The sequence below is a fragment of the Equus przewalskii genome, chromosome 10 (genome assembly GCF_037783145.1).
Source record: "Equus przewalskii isolate Varuska chromosome 10, EquPr2, whole genome shotgun sequence".
Classification (NCBI taxonomy): Eukaryota; Metazoa; Chordata; class Mammalia; order Perissodactyla; family Equidae; genus Equus; species Equus przewalskii.
In genome coordinates this window covers 50,794,726-50,811,816 of record NC_091840.1, presented here as the reverse complement: position 1 = coordinate 50,811,816, position 17,091 = coordinate 50,794,726, and the positions used below count along the sequence as shown (strand labels likewise).

Here is a 17,091-nt window from a genome sequence, read left to right as displayed (position 1 = left end):
ATGCAGCATCCCAGATTCTCCAAAGGGGGGTGCCTGGGGTCCCCTGCAGGGGGGGATGGGAACGGGGCCCAGACCCTGAGGAGCAGCACAGAGAAAAGGCGCCAGGTGAGCCCCGGTTCATGATGTAGAGTCCCAGCTATGGGACTGAAGCAGCAGTAGCTGCGTGAGGTCCCTGCTTTGGCCATCATGGGTTCCAGTTACAGAGCCATCCCAAAGGCAAGGACAGCCCCAAGTGTGGGCTCCTGGCACAGGCCAGCTGGCAGAGGTAGTGTAAACACATCTGAAGGTGGGAAGTGCCTGATGACCAAGCCAGGCGCTCTCCAGGAACAACAGGGGTGAGTGGGTAGAGAGGAACCGGTCAGAGGGGAGCAGGGCTCTAGGATACTGGCTGGGCCCAGGAAAAAGGTTCCACAGAAATGGAGGAACTGTAGAGAAAGGCAGGGAGAAACTGCTGGGCAGAGAGAAAGAGGCCACTGGGGACAGAGAGGAGACTAGAGGAGACTGAGAGAGAGGGAGAGACAGGGAGAGAAAGGGGAAGCTGAAGGGCAGAGAGGAGACAGAGGCTTAGTTTTTCCCCTTCTCTTCTCCTACCAGCTCTGTGAACTCTGGGGCAAGTTCTCCTAGCTGGGGAGGAGGACGGGACTCTCCTTTACCAGGCTCCTCCCCCCTTTGAAATTGGGGCCTGGGAACAAGACCGAGTTGAGGGTATGAAAGGACCTGCTCAGCCCTGTTCACACCATTTACCCCACCTATTCCCCAGACTGGGTTTGGGCCCCATCCATCTTGCTTCTCCACCCACTCTGGTGGGTGTCTTCCCTCAGCCTGCCCACACCCTCTCAGGTCCCAACATGACAGCAGGTGGACATCATCTTGCACTCAGGTTGACTCTTCCCTGAGATTGACCTGAATCACAGGCCATTAACTACCCCGGCGCCGCCCGCATGGGCAGAAAGGGAAGGAGAGGGAAGGCGTGGGGTGGGGAGGGAGAGAAGAGGCAGGGGAGTAAGAGCTACACCCACACAGTCAGCTCCAGCCCCAGCAATTCAGAGTCTGCCCTCAATCTCTGGGCCCTAACCACAGAGCAAATCTGAAGAGAGATATTTAAGAATCTATGTAATTTAAGAAATATTTTTATGTGTGTGCATCGGGGTTTAAAAAAAATCTTTAATTCATCATCTCCAAACTCAGTTAAAAACGTTTTTTAAATTGCACTAAATTACTCACGATAGCAGCACCACCTTAGGTAACCAGAACCTACAAATGCTGGATTTTCGATTTCTAATACGTTCTCTCTCTACCTTTAGGGAGGGGAAGATCACTAAACTGGTGGTTTTCATGAGTCAGGCAACACAACCTGCAGGAGCATCTGTCATCCTAACATCAGCTACTCCAGGAGACCTGAGCTCAAATGCCTACAGGCACCAGAGAGGTACACAAAGGAAGTTCAGAAAATCTTGGTGTCTAGGACTCTGGGAGGTGGAGACAGCGAGAACTGAAGAGCGAGGCCCTGGAGAAAGGGGACAGTCACTCTTTAGTGCCAGTGGAAACTCAGCAGTTGCCCCTGTGCGGGGTTTTTGATTTCAAGAGAAGAGGGAAATTTGGTATACATTTTTAAGACGTGGTATCTCTTGATTTTTAAATGTTACCTCAAAACAAAAAACAAAACACCCCATAGGCCAAACAAAACAAGTCTTATGGCTGGTTTCTCATCTGGCTTTTATGAAATCTTAGAGATTCTAAGATTTTAGGGATCCTAGGATTATTTAGTTCCATGATTCAGAAACTTTAATGTGCATGTAAATACTTGAGGGAACTTGTTAAAATGCAGATTGTGATTCAGTAGGTCTGGGCCTGGATTCTGCATTTCCAACAAGCTCCCCGGTGATGTCACTGCTGCTGGTCCACCAACTACATCTTGTGTAGTGAGGATTTAGTTCATCCTTCTACCTAAGAATTCCCTCTGATTGTACATGCCTGGTCAATGATGTCTCCAGTTCTGCTTGCACACCTCCAGGGACTGGATGCTCACTACCTATGGTCGCAGCCTGAGTGGCTGCAGCTTCTGCTAACTTCGGCCAGGCTCTGCAGCAATGGTGAAGGACACCCAGAGTCAAACATGCCCAGGCCTGGGATCTGGAACATCAGAGTTCCACAGAAGAAACTTCAGTTGGGGACCTATCAGGAAGGGAGTGGACACTGTTGCCAAGAAGAGTCTCTGTCCAGTTGCTTCCTCAGCAGCGCTCAGTTACACAGGAGATACTACTAGTCCCGGGTGTTCTGGTTAATAAAGGTTTGGTGCAATCTGTTTACCTTCCTTTCCCCAAAGTCTTGAAACAACTTTTCTCTGCGCTTGGGCAAGCTATCTGGTTATGCCCACAGGAGAAGGAGCCAGGTTCTGACTTGTGAGGGATGGAGAAGGGAAGGAGGCTTGAGGCTAAACAGAAGCACCTGCCTCCTCAGGCCACAAGACAACCCACGCTCTCCTGGATCAGGTCTCTACCTCCTCTGGAGTTGGGGCATCCAATCCCAGATCCTCCTTCCAGGGTCCTTGAGAGGCCCTGGAGAGGGGACAATCCCCCATCCCAGCATCCCCCGATGGGCTCGGGATCACTGGGGCTGGAGGTCACATGCCCAGTGCTCCATATCCCAAGGCCAATCATCCTGAAGTCCAGCTGTCAGAGCTGGGGGGTGTGGAAACCACCTAGGCCACTCCTCATTTCGCCTTGGAGGGGAACCCAAGCCCAGAGAGTGCATGAGACTTTCCCACGGTCACACAGCTGGTTTGCAACCAGCTCCTGTAAAGGCCCAGAATCCTTTGAGGCAGAGCTGGACAGAAGCCACTGGTATTAGCCAGACTTTCAGTCACCTGTAGCAGCAACTTTCAGGAAAAGGACCTTCTGGAATCATCCTGAGGAAAAGAGGAGTGTCTCAGAGGGAAATCATGGGGAGGGGTCATGGGATTCACCTAGGAAGGGGAGGGTCATGGATCCGAGTTTCTTGAAAGAGGGTAGCAGGCAGGGCTTCTGCTCTAACAGACCTCCAGGGGCAGCAGTTACCTTGTCCTTTAGTGAATGTTGCCCCCTAGGGTTCTGTCTCTTGTGCAGTGCACAGCCTGTGAGGCCTGGGGGGAGCCCTGGTTAATGCCGTGGGGGTCAGAGGAGAGGTCACAGAAGGTCATGATTACAGAGGTTCCCATGTCTGCATTCCTGGACCACTCCAGAAATACTAAACCAGAATCCCTGCGGCTGGCGCTGCCCTCCCAGGGGAGATCCCTGGGTTTAGGATCCAGCCTGGGCTCACTGAATCAGAGAGGAATAGGGACACTGGGCTGGGATGGGAAGTTTGCAGGCAGCACTAGGCCTCAGGCTGCGGAAGAGGCTCCTGTCTGCCAGGGAGCATCTCCCGGGCCGTGTATGCAGCCCCCCAGTCTGAGGGGATATTGGCAGCTGGGCGGGAGCTGAGAGGGCAGCACCTGTAGGGACCGGGCTTCACTTTCCGGAGAACTGGCCCGGCCTCGCCTTCTCCAGCTTTTGGCGCCGCTCCGGGGGAATCTCCTGCAGGCTGATGCCGTGGTTGCTGGCCCTGAGGGGAAGGAGGCGGCAGCCTCAGAAAGGGGGAATTGCGGCCGGGAGGGCAGGGCCCAGGTCATCTCTACTTTACGCCGGCGACGTCGAATACAGGGTGGGAGGCAGGGAGAAGGGGTCCACCCGGGCTGTGCCCCGTAACACGCCCTGCCCGCCCATGCCGGCTCCTCACCCCGGTTGCAGGTCAGGCGGTTTGGGGATAGGCTTGTTGAAGCCGCGTCTACCCACTAGCCAGTACGTGTCCTCGACGCCCTTGCCCTGGGGAGGCAGGGGGACGGAGGACTTAGCGGGACTGGGGTGAAGAAGGTGGATCTGCAGGTCGCAGCGAAACCTGGAGATTTGGCGTGCCCCTCGCCAGAGCTGTCGCCCAGCAGGGGGCGGGGCCCGGCCTCACCTTCAGCTCCGTGCGGCCTCGCACCTCCACCTGGAAGCCCTCATCCAGAGCGCGAAGAATCCGCACAGTGCTCATGTTCACGTGGATGCGGTAAGCTGGGACAACGGGGAACGCCGTGAGCTCGGGACTCCCCTCCCGCAGACCCCCTCCCAGGCCGTTACCCCATCGGGCTGCGCGACGTCGCCCTACCCCTCCCGCCTCGGTCACACTCACGCAGACCGGTGGACTCCATGCGCGAGGCAGTGTTCACCGTGTCCCCAAACAGGCAGTACCGCGGCATGGTGAGGCCCACCACGCCCGCCACGCACGGGCCTGCGGAGATGCGCGGGGTCGGCGGGCGGGGCTGGGCTGAAGCTGGCCGTGCCTGGCGTCTGGGCGGCACCTAGGGCCTTGGGGGACTTCAGCACCCCATACTCTCCACCAGCTCCCCAAAGAAACACTCTCAAGTGTACCCTCTTATATTACGATGGGGTGTCTGCTACGCAAAGGAGGCTTCAAGACAAGTCCCCTCTCCCACCCACCCCACGAGTTTGCCTCCTGTGTAGGAAATATGGAGCCGGCCCCAAAGAGGGAGATGGGGTGGTGCCCCGAAGGGCCGGGGCTTACCCGAGTGCAGGCCGATACGGATGCGCACGGGCACCTCGGGCATGTGGCGCATGCGAAAGGACCCCACAGCACTGAGGATGTCCAACGCCATATTTGCGATCTCTGCCGCGTGCCGCTGCCCATTGCGCTGGGGCAGCCCCGAGGCCACCATATAGGCGTCCCCAATTGTCTCCACCTGGGGGAAGGGTTGTGTAAATTCACTACTAAACACCTCTGTCGCCCAAAGTGATTGTCCCTTGTCAGGAGGCCTAAACTGGGGTTAATACAGAGATTCTGGGGAGCCCTCCAGCTGTGGAACTGAGCTGGGGACTGGCAGAAGAGATAAGGTATAAGAGGACTGGAAAAGGGGCTTGGGCTGGCGGCCTGGGGCAGGTGGCTGAGCAGAAAGGGCTGAGCTGGAGGCTGGTGAAGCTGAAGGAGGGCTTGCCTCCCACACACCCCACCTTGTAGACATCGTGGGAGCCAATGATGGCATCAAACAGCGTGTAGAGGTCATTGAGCAGGTCTACCACTTCGATGGGCTCACTCATGGCTGAGATGGTGGTGAAACCCACGATGTCACTAAAGTACAGTGTCACCTCCTCAAAGTACTCGGGCTCCACAGGTGTCCCCATCTTCAGGGCTTCAGCCACAGACCTAGGGATGGCGGGCCATGAGATCACCTGGAGTCTGGCTGGATTCCAGCTGCCCTCCTCACCCGCTTCCCCCTGGCACCCACGGAGGCAGCATCTGCGTCAGCAGGCGGTCTGTCTTCTGCTTTTCCAGCTCCAGTTCCTCTGTGCGCTCCCGGATCAGGTCCTCCAGGTTACTAGAGTACTGTTCCAGCATCCGCAGCATTGAGTCGATGATGTTCGTCTTCCGGCCCTTGTTGATGCTCTTGAACTGGGAGGAGGAGGAAGCTGGTGGGACTGCTGAGGACCTGGGCTGTCATGCCCCTCTCATGGGGTGTACTATGCCTGATCCTTTCCCCTCCATCCATCTTCTACTCATTAAGCCCTGCTGGGGTGCTGGGCACTGTGTTTGCAGACATTATCAGGAGGCATATGGGAAATGGGGGTTCCAAGAGGTTAGCTGTTTTCAGCTGGTAATTGATAGGACACTGGAACCAGTCCAGCTTTGGGCCCCCAGAGCAAGGGTCTTTCTGCCACAATAGGCTGAGCATATACTTGATTCTCAATAAATGTTGTTTGAATTGAATAGAATATTTCTCTTACCCAGAGCTCTGTCTCTTGCTCCAAAGGCCTTCACAGCTCCCATTCTAACTCCACCCCCACCAAACCCCCAGTCCTCAGGCTACCCCTTGGGAAGTAGACGGGAAGATCAGAGGTCCTGCCAGCCTGCCTTCCTGCAGCCTCCGCAGGTTGCTGACAAGTGGCCAGCGGAGCCTTTGCCCAATCCCAGCCCCTGACCAGGTCAAAGGTGCGGTCCATGGAAGGCCGAAGGTCCGGCTGCTCTGCCCAGCACTGTTTCATCAGCTGGATGCACTCCATGGGTGCCTGGTCCATGGACACCGAGGGCCGACACAGCGGTGGGGGGGTCTGCAACCTCTGCACCACTTCTGGAGGCATGAGGAGACCATCAGAGGGGGTGCTCCAGAGCAGAAGCCACCTCTGACTCTGGCCTGATTGTTGAAGCCCAAGATGAGGGGACCGGAAGGGGGCCCTTTGATCAGAGCTTCAATAAGTAGGGGAGTGTAGTGTGGAGGGGGGTTGCTGCGAGTAACAAGAGGATCCTGTACCGTGTGGGACGGGGGACAGTAAGACATGACAGGCAAAGAGATGAATATTTATTGAATATAAGAAAAGTGAGAGGGTGATCAAGTAGCTTGCCGAGTCCTATAGATGATAAGTATATATGGATTTGCACCAGATGCGACTGCTGTCTTTCCCCTCCCCACCTTACCCTGCTGCTTCCCTGGAGCCCCTAAGAACCAGAGATGAGCCTGCTCTGTCAGCTGGGGGGGGGCAGGTTTGGTCCAGGATCAGGACAGAGGAAACCTCTGAGGTCTGGGCACAGAAGCCCACCCCCTCCCATCCTGATGCTTGGCTCTCCACTGCCCTGCTGCTTCAGACCCCAGCTTTAAGGGAGGCCCACATAATTAAACTCATCATCCCGCGTTAGGGAAAAGAGGGAGGCTGGCTCTGGCATGGCTCTGCCTAACATCTGGGTGCCTTTCTGGTCCTAACGTTATGCGAGGGGCGTCCCTACCCTCGGGAGTCAGCTCCAGCATGGCGTAGGGGGTGCTGCGGCACACGACCTCCTGAATGATGATGCCCAGGCTGAAGACATCGCCGGCCAGCGTTCCCTGGCGCTCCAGGGCTGGGTCCCGAAGCAGCTCTGGGGCTGTCCATAGCTGGTCTGGGGATGGGAAAGGGGGCGTGCGCACTTCTGCCTTGGGGGAGCTGGGGACAGACCCCCACTCTCCCCAGAAAACCCAGGCTCGCACCCGCTCACCAAGCCCCCAGTCTGAGTCTGGCCCTGCATCCTGCAGCTATCACCAAGAGAAACTACCAGAAACCCAAAGCCTGTCTCCGAGAAAGCCAGGCCCTCACAAATAGGCCCTGCCCTTCAGACAAAGCGGCACCCAGGGAAGACTCCGTCCCTCGGGCACAAGCCCCGCCCTTAGGCAAAGCCCCACTTAGAGCCGACTCGAGAGCAAGGACGGGGCTCCGCCCCTCAGGCGCAATTCCTGCCCCCTAAGAAGACCCCGCTACCCACCCCGCCCTCCCCCCTCCCACACACACACAGAGGTCACAAGACCTTTTCCATAGCAGGAGTGGCGTCCTGTGGATGTGGGATGGCAAGAGTGTGAGGGCGGAGGGAGGGAGGGGCTCTTGAACTGATGGGGATCCCGGGGGTATGCTCGTCCGCGCGGGAGGCAACCGGGAAATCCTACCCTCCGCGCTGGGAGGCTCCGGTAACACCTTCTGCGCTTCCAGCAGTCGCCCGTGGCCGTGGTCGGTGACTTTAAGCACGAACCTCCCGTCCACCACGCAGTTCCGTGACTTCAGCCGCCCGTGAGCCACGCCTCGATGGTGCAAATACCTCATTCCCTGGCAGGGGTCGGGTAAGAGGCAGCCTGACCCCGCGCCGTTCCCTTGCCCTCTCCTCCCTCCCACCCCTCCCACCCCTCCTTCCACCCCACACACCTTGATGAGGTCCAGTAGGAGGGAGGACTTGAACATCCAGTCCAGCTTTATGTCTCTCTGGGCGAGGAGGTCGTGGAGGGAGCCCCGGGCACAGTGCTCTGAGACCACAGCCAGCATGCCTTCCCTGGGAGCCGCGGCGCCGCTGCTTCCCCCCGCCAGGAAAAGCCCCAGGTAGAGAGCCACGTTCTCGTGCCGGAGCTCCCGGAGCTGAGAGGGGCAAAGTTAACAGGCGTGTTCTGTCCTGGGGGCCACGTGGGGAGGGCGCTGTTATTCAGGTCTGGTTTCAAGTATCCAAATTCGGAAGATGGGATAAAAAAGGTAAATGGAAATGACTTCTCTCTCTGGGAAAGACAACATGATCAAAGGCCACTGTTCTCATGCTGAGTATGGTTTAGCTGCATGTTAGGGATGAAGAGACAACCTTGCACTGGTAGTCAGGACCCAGGCAGGTTCTGATTTAGTAACCGTAAGACTTGGAACTGCCCAGGGTCTTCAGGGAAAACACGTTGTGAAGGAGAAGCACCACCCCTCTTCCCTTCTGATGTAACAGCCTTTGCGGGGAGAGCCAAGGAGAAGCTGCATTGCTTTCAAGAAACACCAGAAACGGCTTGTGTCAGTGTCTCAGCAGGCCCTCTGGCGGCTTCGCTTGGTTACAGCATTGAGTCAGACATGTCTGAGGCTCCCATCCTTCCCAGCTTCTGAAGGAGGGACTGAGCAGCCAAGCTGTGGTCCCAGAGGAGCCATCAACAAAGTCACACCCACTCCACAGGACTGAGCACCCTCACAATCCGGGCATGCTGGGAAAAAGGGAGCTAGCAGGTGACCGGCCGCCTTTTCTAGCTTTTCTTTTGTCCACATGCCCGGTAAGGGGCTCCTTTCCATTTTAAACACTTGCTGTTAAATGGTGATTTAGTCCATTGACCCATACAGGTAGTCTATTTAAGTCATTCTGCAGCTGTGGTCAAGAGCTCCTGTGGAGATGTCAGGGAAGGAAGGAGCCCTTCCTTCCTGTTGGGGGGAATAAGGCATTAAGGTTGGAAGGACCAAAGTAAGCCAGTTTATGGCCTCCTTGCCAACTTTCCACTTCACTCAGTATGTATCAACTAGGCCATTCTGTGCACAGAACTGGAAACCCACTTTTTATCTTCTATCATTCACTCAACAAACATTCATTGAGTCTCTCTAGTGTTCCAGACACTGTGCTGGGTGCCGGAAATACAATGGAGGGGGCAAGGGGAAGCCCTAACTCAGCTTACAGACAAGCGAGGAAGGCAGATAAGAAATAAGCACAGAGATGAACATACAATTACAAAAATTATGATAAGAACATCAAAGGATAGAACTAGCGTTATGAGCAAGCATAATGGGAAACCTACTTTAGAGAGGAGGGGACACTTTACTGAGACCTTCTTGTTCTCTCCCACATTGGAGCCTAGCTCTGTGCCCAGTTGCAAAGAGAAGGCAAGGAGGGAGGAGATGATGGCCACCCCACACCACACATCACAAGCCCAGCTCTCACCTTGGAGAAGGCTGTCTTGGTTGCTGGGCGGATAGCGATGTGCTGATCCCCTGGGAATTTCTTCAGCCAAACCCAGTCTCCCTGGAGCAGAGAGATGGGAGTAGGGAATTCAATTCCTTCGAACCCCATGATGCAAGGAGCCCAAGAGCCCCCACATTTTCATTGGCCCACTGCCCCAGGACACATCTTCCTATGAAAGAGAGCATCAAGAGCAAGGGCTTTGGTGTCTTCCAGTGCACTGCCAGCTGAGTGAGAGCCAGCCCTAGGTGAGAGAGATGCAGAAGGCCTGTATGGCTGTCCTCACCACCCCAGATGTGCTCACCAACGGTTCTATTAAGCAAGCTGTTACCACCACAAATGTCATTGAAATCACAACTCATCACCATCTGTTGCCATGCGAGAGCACTGTGCTAGGAGTCAGGAGTCTGGGTAGATCAGTCTTTATTATAGACTAACTGTGAAGTGTAGGCAGCTCCCCTCCGGGCTGTGGGTCTCGCTGTCCTCAGCTGTTGGCAAGGCCAGTTCATGGGCATGCCACCTGTGCGGTCAAACAGGGCCCCATGCTCACAAGAGCCTGAGCTTGGCTCAATGATCCACTGTTGTCATCTTGAAAGAACAAGGGGCTCTTCATTTTTATTTTGTCCGAGACCTTGAAATTATGTGGCTGCCCTTGTCATTTGATAAAGTATCTGGACTAGAAGGCAATTTAGGGGGTTTGGTACTGACTCCTAAAGAGCATTTGGAAATAAACGTGGAGGCATTTTTAATTGTCAAAAGAACTGAGGGCTGTGTTTAGTGCACAGAGGCAGAGACAAAAGACACTAAACATCCTTCAAGTCACAGGGTAGTCCCATACAATGAAGAACAACCTGCCCAAAATGACAACAGTGCCCCTCTGAGAAATGGCCGTGATGGCCTCTAGCGGACGTCCCAGGAGCCTCTGCATTCTCGCAGTGACCTAACATTCAGGAGCTCTAAACCTCCACTCCTGAGCTCACTCTCAGTGCTGCCTGACTCTGTTCTCACTGTCTCCACCCATCCCACCACATTCAGATTTGCTGACCCCATAGTTAGTGTCCTAATGCCCTTTTGTGACTTTCTTCTTCCCCTCTAAGGTTTGTTCCTGAGTCTGATCTGAGTTGGGTGGAAATGCTGGGTGGGGCCAAGACTTGGGCCTGGCTGGAGTTGGGGAGAGCCCCGTCTGGAAACTCCCCTTCCTGAACAATCCATGTTCTGGAAATGTCCTTTTTGTGACCATGAGACCACATCCCAGATGCCCCTCTGCCCCGGTGTTTCCAGGGAGGCCTGTGCCCTTCAGTAACCTGAAGGCTTGGATCATTGAGGGGGCAGGGCTAGGGATTCCCAACAGGGCCAGAGATGGCCTCAGTGGCCAACATGCTCCCTACTAGCTCAAGCCTTCGGCCTCTGAGCCACTGTGATTGGCCTTAGAGGAGCCCTCACCTGGATGACAGCTAAGGGAAAATCCTGGGGCTGGGTGGATTCCCAGATGCTCCCCTAAGGAATCCATCACCTCTCCCTAGATTCTGTTCTGGGCTCCCATCCCCATTTCCTGGAGCCTGCAGGATATGACATTACTGCTACCTCCCTAGAGAGGTTGCCTCCTCTGTGCCCCCAACCTGAGCGTCCCTTCTCTCCCTGCCCCTCCAGGAAGAGAGCTCAGCCTGGGTGGGGTCAGGCTCACCTCATAGAGGCCAATGTTGGAGCTATCCATGGGCTGGCTGGGGACGCTGCGAATGTCTGACACGCTGCGGGCAGCCAGACTCGATCGACTCCCCTGGATCACCTAGGAGGGTAGAGGTCAGTGCAAGGGCTCAAAATATACTGTGGGCTCAGAGTCCTGGGTTGAGGTCAGGCTGGGTTCTGGGGATTAAAGAGGGGAGGGGAAGGAATCTTAATTAGGGAAGGTGATAATGACATCACTTCCCAAGTGCACAGCACTTTACAGCTTATAAGACAAACATAGTCATTTTCTTGTTGGAGTTTCAACTGCCCCAGGAAAGCAGTCAGCACAGGGCTCTTATCCTCATTGTGCACACGAGGGTGCTGATCCCCAGAGCTCAGACCTAGGACAGAACCAGGACAGAGACCAGGCCTTCCCAGGTAGGGGCTGGAGTGAGGCTGGCCCAGGAAGGGGACCAGATATACAGGGGAGGATCTACAGGGGAGCTATACAGCTGAATCCTCATTCCCTGCCTCCCCCACCTTTCGAGAGCTGCCCCCCTGAGGGTGGAGGAAGGTGATGTCGTCCAGAGTCAGGATGATCTTGTTGGGGCCGGAGGCCATTTGGATGTGAAGGAGCCGGTGCCTGGTAGGGGAAGGAGGTCATCTCCCCAAAGGAGACCAAGTCCATGAGAAGAAGCCAGCAGGGGATGATTTTGGCTCAGGGGAGGGCTGCTATCCCCAAACCGGACATCCCCTGGGACTCTGCCAGCCCTCCAGGATCCATCCCCTTTTCCCCCTCCAAAAAATCCTGCCTTCTTCTACTCTTGAGTGAGCCCAGCCTGCTGTCTTTGCTGCACAGTTGCATTTCTGGCAGGTAAAGAACCAAGCTCACCTCCTACCTACCTCACTCCCCTACTCACCTCACATAATGGGCCAGGAAGACCCCTGCCAGCCCCATCCCAACGGCCAGGAGGAAGCCGATAAAGACGAGGCGGGGCTCCACTCCTAGAGAGGCAGTGAGAGGAGGGACGCTGAGGACTGTAGCCGAGGGGAGGCGCCCTCTCTCGAGAGGCAAGCAATCTCGTCAAAGTGGGATGGGAGCCCGGAACAGGATCTAGGGAAAGGCCACGCGTTCAGCAAAGGGAGTGTCTGGGAATGCTGGAAAGGTTCCCAGAGAGCTTTTGGGGTTCCACAAGAGAGGAGTCCTGCACAAGCCAGAGATCTGAGGAGGACCTGGAAGGGCCTCTAAGAGGAGTTACAGGTCGAGAGTTCACTCTCAGCACTATGGGAGGGTCCACGGCGACTGTCCCAGTCGGGGCTGGGGTGCTCGCCCTCACCTCCGTTGCAGATGTCGTCTGGGTCAAACCAGCACCAGGGGTCCGGCCCAGGCCCCCGTCCCCCTCTAGGAAAATGCACCGGGGTCCCAGCCGACCAGAGGGAGCCTCGGGTGGGGTCCAGCATGTATGTGGCGAACAGCCGGTCCCCCGCCGCATCCGTGTCCAGCAGCACAAACTGGGGCTCCTCGGCTCCTCCCAGGGCCCCGCAGAAGCCGGGGACCTGAGCATCCCGGACGTGGTGGGCCACGGCTGCTCCGGACACCCAGCTGCCACCTGCAGCTGCCCGCGCCCGCGCCACGCCCCCCGCCAACAAGTAGACCGCGTCGTAGATGGTGCCGAAGAGTGGGGATACCTGGGGAAGGAGAGTAGGGGGCTCAGGGTTTGGGGTCACTACCCATAAACAGACCGGGACTCCCTGGCCCCGCCTATCCGTTCACTGAGCGCTTTGGGCCCTTCAAGCCCTTCAAGGCCGGCGTGTGTTCACTGTGCCCACCTCCTAGTTAGAGGTTCCCCAAGCCCCTCCCCCGTAGCTATCTCTTCCTGTCTCTCCATTGGCTGTCCCACTCCTTTTCCCCACTGACTTCTCTTCTTTTTAGGATCATTAAGCTTCTCTCGGCTTTGGCTAATTCTAACTCTCCATCACCTACAGCCCCTCTCTTCCCTTTCCTGCTGGTTTCTCTGCATATATTTTTTAAAAACTTTTTAAAAATTGAGCAATAATTGACATATAACATTATATTAGTTTCAGGTGTACAATATAATGACTTGATATTTGTATATATCGCAAAATGATCAATATGATCCTTACATATATTTTTACTACTCTCATTATCTACTATTCACCTAAAAGTCTCTTTCCCATCTTTTCGTTGGCTTCTATTTTCTATTTCCCCTTCTTTTCATTTCCCACCTGATCTAACGGAGCCTCTCTGTCATTCCCAGTTCCCATCTCTCACAGCGAAGCACTAGGGAGATATCAGTGTACAAGATGGAGTCCCTGTCCCGGGGCCTCTTTCGTCTAGTGGAGGAGATAGGCAGGGATGCTAAAGCAGTGCACTGAATGGGGGTGGGGAGCGGTAACTGGAGGAGCTTCAGAGACAGGAAACAGGACTCCAACCCAGGCTAGCAGAAGAGGAGAGGCTTCCGGAAGTGACCATCCCTCGGGGGATGAGTCAGAATTATCTGGGGGAGGGTAGGGACAGTACACCCAGCAACACAGATATAAAAGAGGAGGACATATTTAGGAAACCCAAAGTAGCTCACTCTGGCTGAAGTTCAAAGAAGAAGGAAGAGAGGAAGACAGGAGACCTGGTGAAGCCATGTGAAGAGACCTGCATCTATGCAGGGTGAGGAGGTGGCTTTGAACAGGGGTGTGACATTGTCAGATTTGTCAGATTTCTGAAGTTCTGATTGTTGATCTGATTGTTGGGTGGAGAAAGGCCTGGGGCAGCTGAGAGTTGAAGCAGAGACCACCTGAGAGATTTTGTTTGGAGATGTGGGCCAGAGGTGCTATGGCCTGAACTAGGGCAGTGACAAGGAGAATGGAGGAAGTGGATGGATGCTAATGACCTTTAGGAAGTAAAAGTGACAGGACTTGATGTCTGGATGTAGGGGCAAAAGGTTAGAGGAATCAAGGGTGACTCCCAGGGGTCTCACTTGGGCAGCTGAGTGGAAGGCTGTGCTACTTACTGAGAACTGAAAAGTTTCTTTCTCCACTTTCTCCATCTTCCCTCATCCCATCTCACCATGGTTCCTAACTCTTGTTCTTCTATTTTCCCATCCGTTCTCCCCATTGGCTACCCCAAATCCTCTTGAGGGAGACTAGGGGCACTTATGGGGAATATTTCAACCCCCCTTGGTTCACAGTCCTCTCTCATGTGCTCCCCTTTGAGAAGGGCCTTTGTGGTGGTTAGTTTACTGCCCACTGGCATCTAAATTCCCTTCTATCTTAGTGGTTCCTATCTTCCCTTTTGTGAATGAGGTGGAGCTAGATGGTCTGAACTGAGACTCTGGGTTCTCAGGGAATCCTGGGGACTAACTGGATGCTGGGAATAAGCTGTGGATCTAAATGATTACAGAAGCCCCTGGCTCCACCTAGGGACTTCTCACACCTAGGGACTTCTACTTCTCACAAGCTGGCAAGGCCCTCCAAAAGAGAAGACCCCTAGATGAAACCCCAGAGCAAACACCTCTGAACTGAATGAAGCTTGGGTCTGCATCCTCCCTCCTTCCTGCTCTCTTAGGAATACCAGCTGTGTACTACAGACTGTATGTTTTGGTGGTGCTGGAAGCAGGTGTACTTTTAAGTTGGCTGCAAAAGATGTTTCAGTGTAAAGTTCATTTGAGTTTACTCCTTGGTGTTGGGCTCGAGGGGTCTCATGCCTACTCTCTAGAAGCAATCCTAACACACTAAGATTCCCCAAGCAAGACCACAGCCTCTACATTACCCAGGAAACTCCGGAACAGCTAGAGCTAGTTATTCTGTCCCTGTTGGCATCCTCCTCCTCTCTCCCGTCTCTCCATTCTCCTCTCGTTCCATTGGCTCTATCCACTTCTCCTCTCATTGCCTCCTCCCTCCTCTCCCCTTTGGCTATCCCAGCTCTCCTCCTCTTTTCCCTCCTCCCTGGTCCCTCTACCTGCTGCAGATTGAGGTCAGAGGGCAGCTCCTGGTGCTCTTGGGCCCTGCGCAGGCTGTCCAGCACGCTGCCTCCCGGGGGACAGTGGCGCGTGAGGGTGAGCACCGCATCATGGGCCCTGCGAAGCTGGGAGTTGTTGGCAAGTACCGCCAAGGCCTCCGGGCCTGGGGACAAGGCGTAGTGGAGCGTGTCAAAGGGCAGGAAGACCAGGGAGCCATCAGCCAGGCCCAGCTCCTCTGCAGCCTCCAGTAGGCAGCGCTGCTCCTCGCCGCCCAGCAGCACGGAGTGCATCACCATGATCACTGCTGCGGACGCAGAGACTCGGCTCACCGCCCGGTCCCACTACCCTCGGCACCGCTGACCTCCCCGCACCCTACAGGGGAGCCTACCTCTGACTCTGGGCCCGTCCCGGACCCTCCTCAGGGCCTCCCGGGCCCCAGATAGGTCCGAGGGCTCCATGGAAGTCACTAGGGCAACGGGCAGCCCCCGGGCCCTGAGTGCGGTGGACAGTGCGCGTCCCGCCTCCACCCACAGGTCCTGGGGGGCGGTGACCAAGGCCACATGCGCCCAGCGGAACTCGCGAAGGAGGGCGTAGAGGGCGTCCGCCGCAGGTGTCACGGCCGGAGCCGTGGTGCCCGCCGCTCGCGTCCCAGGGCAGCCCCAGGGCACCAGCGTGACCCCCGCCTCTTGGGCTAGTAGCTCGGCCGGCCGGCAGGCTGCAGGGTTCACGGGACCCACGAGGCCGGAGACGCGGGCCAGCGCGGAGGACACCGCCCCCAGCGAGCCTGGCGTCCGGCACGGCTCGGGCAGCAGCGCCACCTCGAAGCGGGGCCCGCCTTCCAGGGCAGGGTCGTGGTTCAGGCGGGCGGCGGCCAGGCGGGCGGCCAGCTCCGGGCGGGCGCGGGCAAAGATGGGGTCGCAGGCCCAGGGCCCCAGCACCCCGACTCTGAATACGGCGGAGAGGACGGAGGGCGGCAGGAGAAGCAGCAGCAGCAGGAGCCGGAGCCGAGGCCAGGGCCGGGGCAGGGTCCGGAGAAGGCCGGGCGGAGACCGAGGCCACCGCGCGGGGGCGCAGAGCCGGGGGTCGGGAAGTCCACCGGCAAGGAGAGCGCAGGCGGTCATTGCCGGCTTCTGGGAGCATAAACAGAACAGGATGAGCGGAGGAGACCCCCTAGAACTCTCTCTGCAACCCCTAGTTTCTCAGAGCCCGTTAACCCGTGGTGTGTCTCCACTTCCACATCCCCCTCTCCAGGCTTGGACAACTATATGGAGTCAGGGGTATAGCCTGGAAGAACCCCCTGCTTTGCTATGCTTCCAGCTTCCCCCTTATCTGCCCTTCCCCCCCGCATCAGAGCCGTCGGGGGTCAGTGAGGACACGCCCCACGCCCTTCCGTGGTCTCTCCCGGGCAAAAGGCACCTGGAATCCGCGAGGAGGGACCTTTGTCACTCACCGGAAAGTCCGGAGCTCGGGCCCAGGGCTGGGGTGAGGGGTCACAGGGCCGCTCCTGCTTCTGACGCCCTCCCACAGGTCTCCTTTGCCAGGGCCCAGGGCGAGGGGTGTGGGAACAGCAGGCCAGAGGGCTTAATCTCTCCAAGCTGATTAGGGTCTCTTAATCAGGCAGGGAGGGGCTGGTGGAGGATGGGGCTCCCTGGGGTGGGATCCATCCTGGCTTCCAGGCAGCCAGCCAGCCAGATTCTTTCCCCTCCATGCAGCACCCCCGCCCACACTCCCGGCCCCCAACTCCCAGCATAAAAGCAGCTGCAGGTCCCCCTTTCAGGCTGCTGCCACACTACCCTGCTCAGCCTAGAAAGCAAAAAGATGTGCCCATGGACGCTTCTGGGTGATCAGTCTTAGGGTAAGAGTTCTCTTGGTCCCATTCCCTCCAATCTTGTTTCTAGTTCTTTCAGCCAAGTCCAAACCCTATCCCTTGGCTGGCAAAGTCTACACCCCAGAGATGACACCCAAACCTGTCTGACACCTGCCTTTCTTTTCTCACCTGTCCACACTTGATTCTCTAACCTCCACTTTTCCATGCCCAGAAAACCATGCCTTTGGCCTTGGGAAAGGCAGAAGCCCAGGAAATAATGGAAAGAGCTCTGACCTTGGGCAGACCTGGGTTCAAATTTCTCCTTACTAGCTTCGTGACCTTGGGAAAGTTGCTTAATCTTTCTGAAGGTTGTTG

General features: G+C 56.3%; 1 protein-coding gene across 1 annotated transcript; it reads right to left on the bottom strand.

The window, feature by feature from the left end:
* Positions 1 to 1,144: 1,144 nt before the first annotated feature.
* Positions 1,145 to 16,296, bottom strand: GUCY2D (guanylate cyclase 2D, retinal). Its single transcript, XM_008543045.2, has 19 exons — positions 15,298 to 16,296; positions 14,909 to 15,213; positions 12,273 to 12,624; positions 11,856 to 11,940; positions 11,476 to 11,578; positions 10,955 to 11,056; positions 9,253 to 9,333; positions 7,734 to 7,940; positions 7,481 to 7,637; positions 6,793 to 6,942; positions 5,994 to 6,142; positions 5,303 to 5,466; positions 5,028 to 5,220; positions 4,585 to 4,759; positions 4,192 to 4,290; positions 3,979 to 4,073; positions 3,757 to 3,842; positions 3,473 to 3,582; positions 1,145 to 2,908 (listed from the first exon to the last, which is right to left on the bottom strand). Exons 1-18 carry the CDS (start codon positions 16,028 to 16,030, stop codon positions 3,489 to 3,491), a joined length of 3,330 nt encoding a protein of 1,109 aa, XP_008541267.2. The 5' UTR covers positions 16,031 to 16,296; the 3' UTR covers positions 1,145 to 2,908; positions 3,473 to 3,488.
* Positions 16,297 to 17,091: the final 795 nt, after the last annotated feature.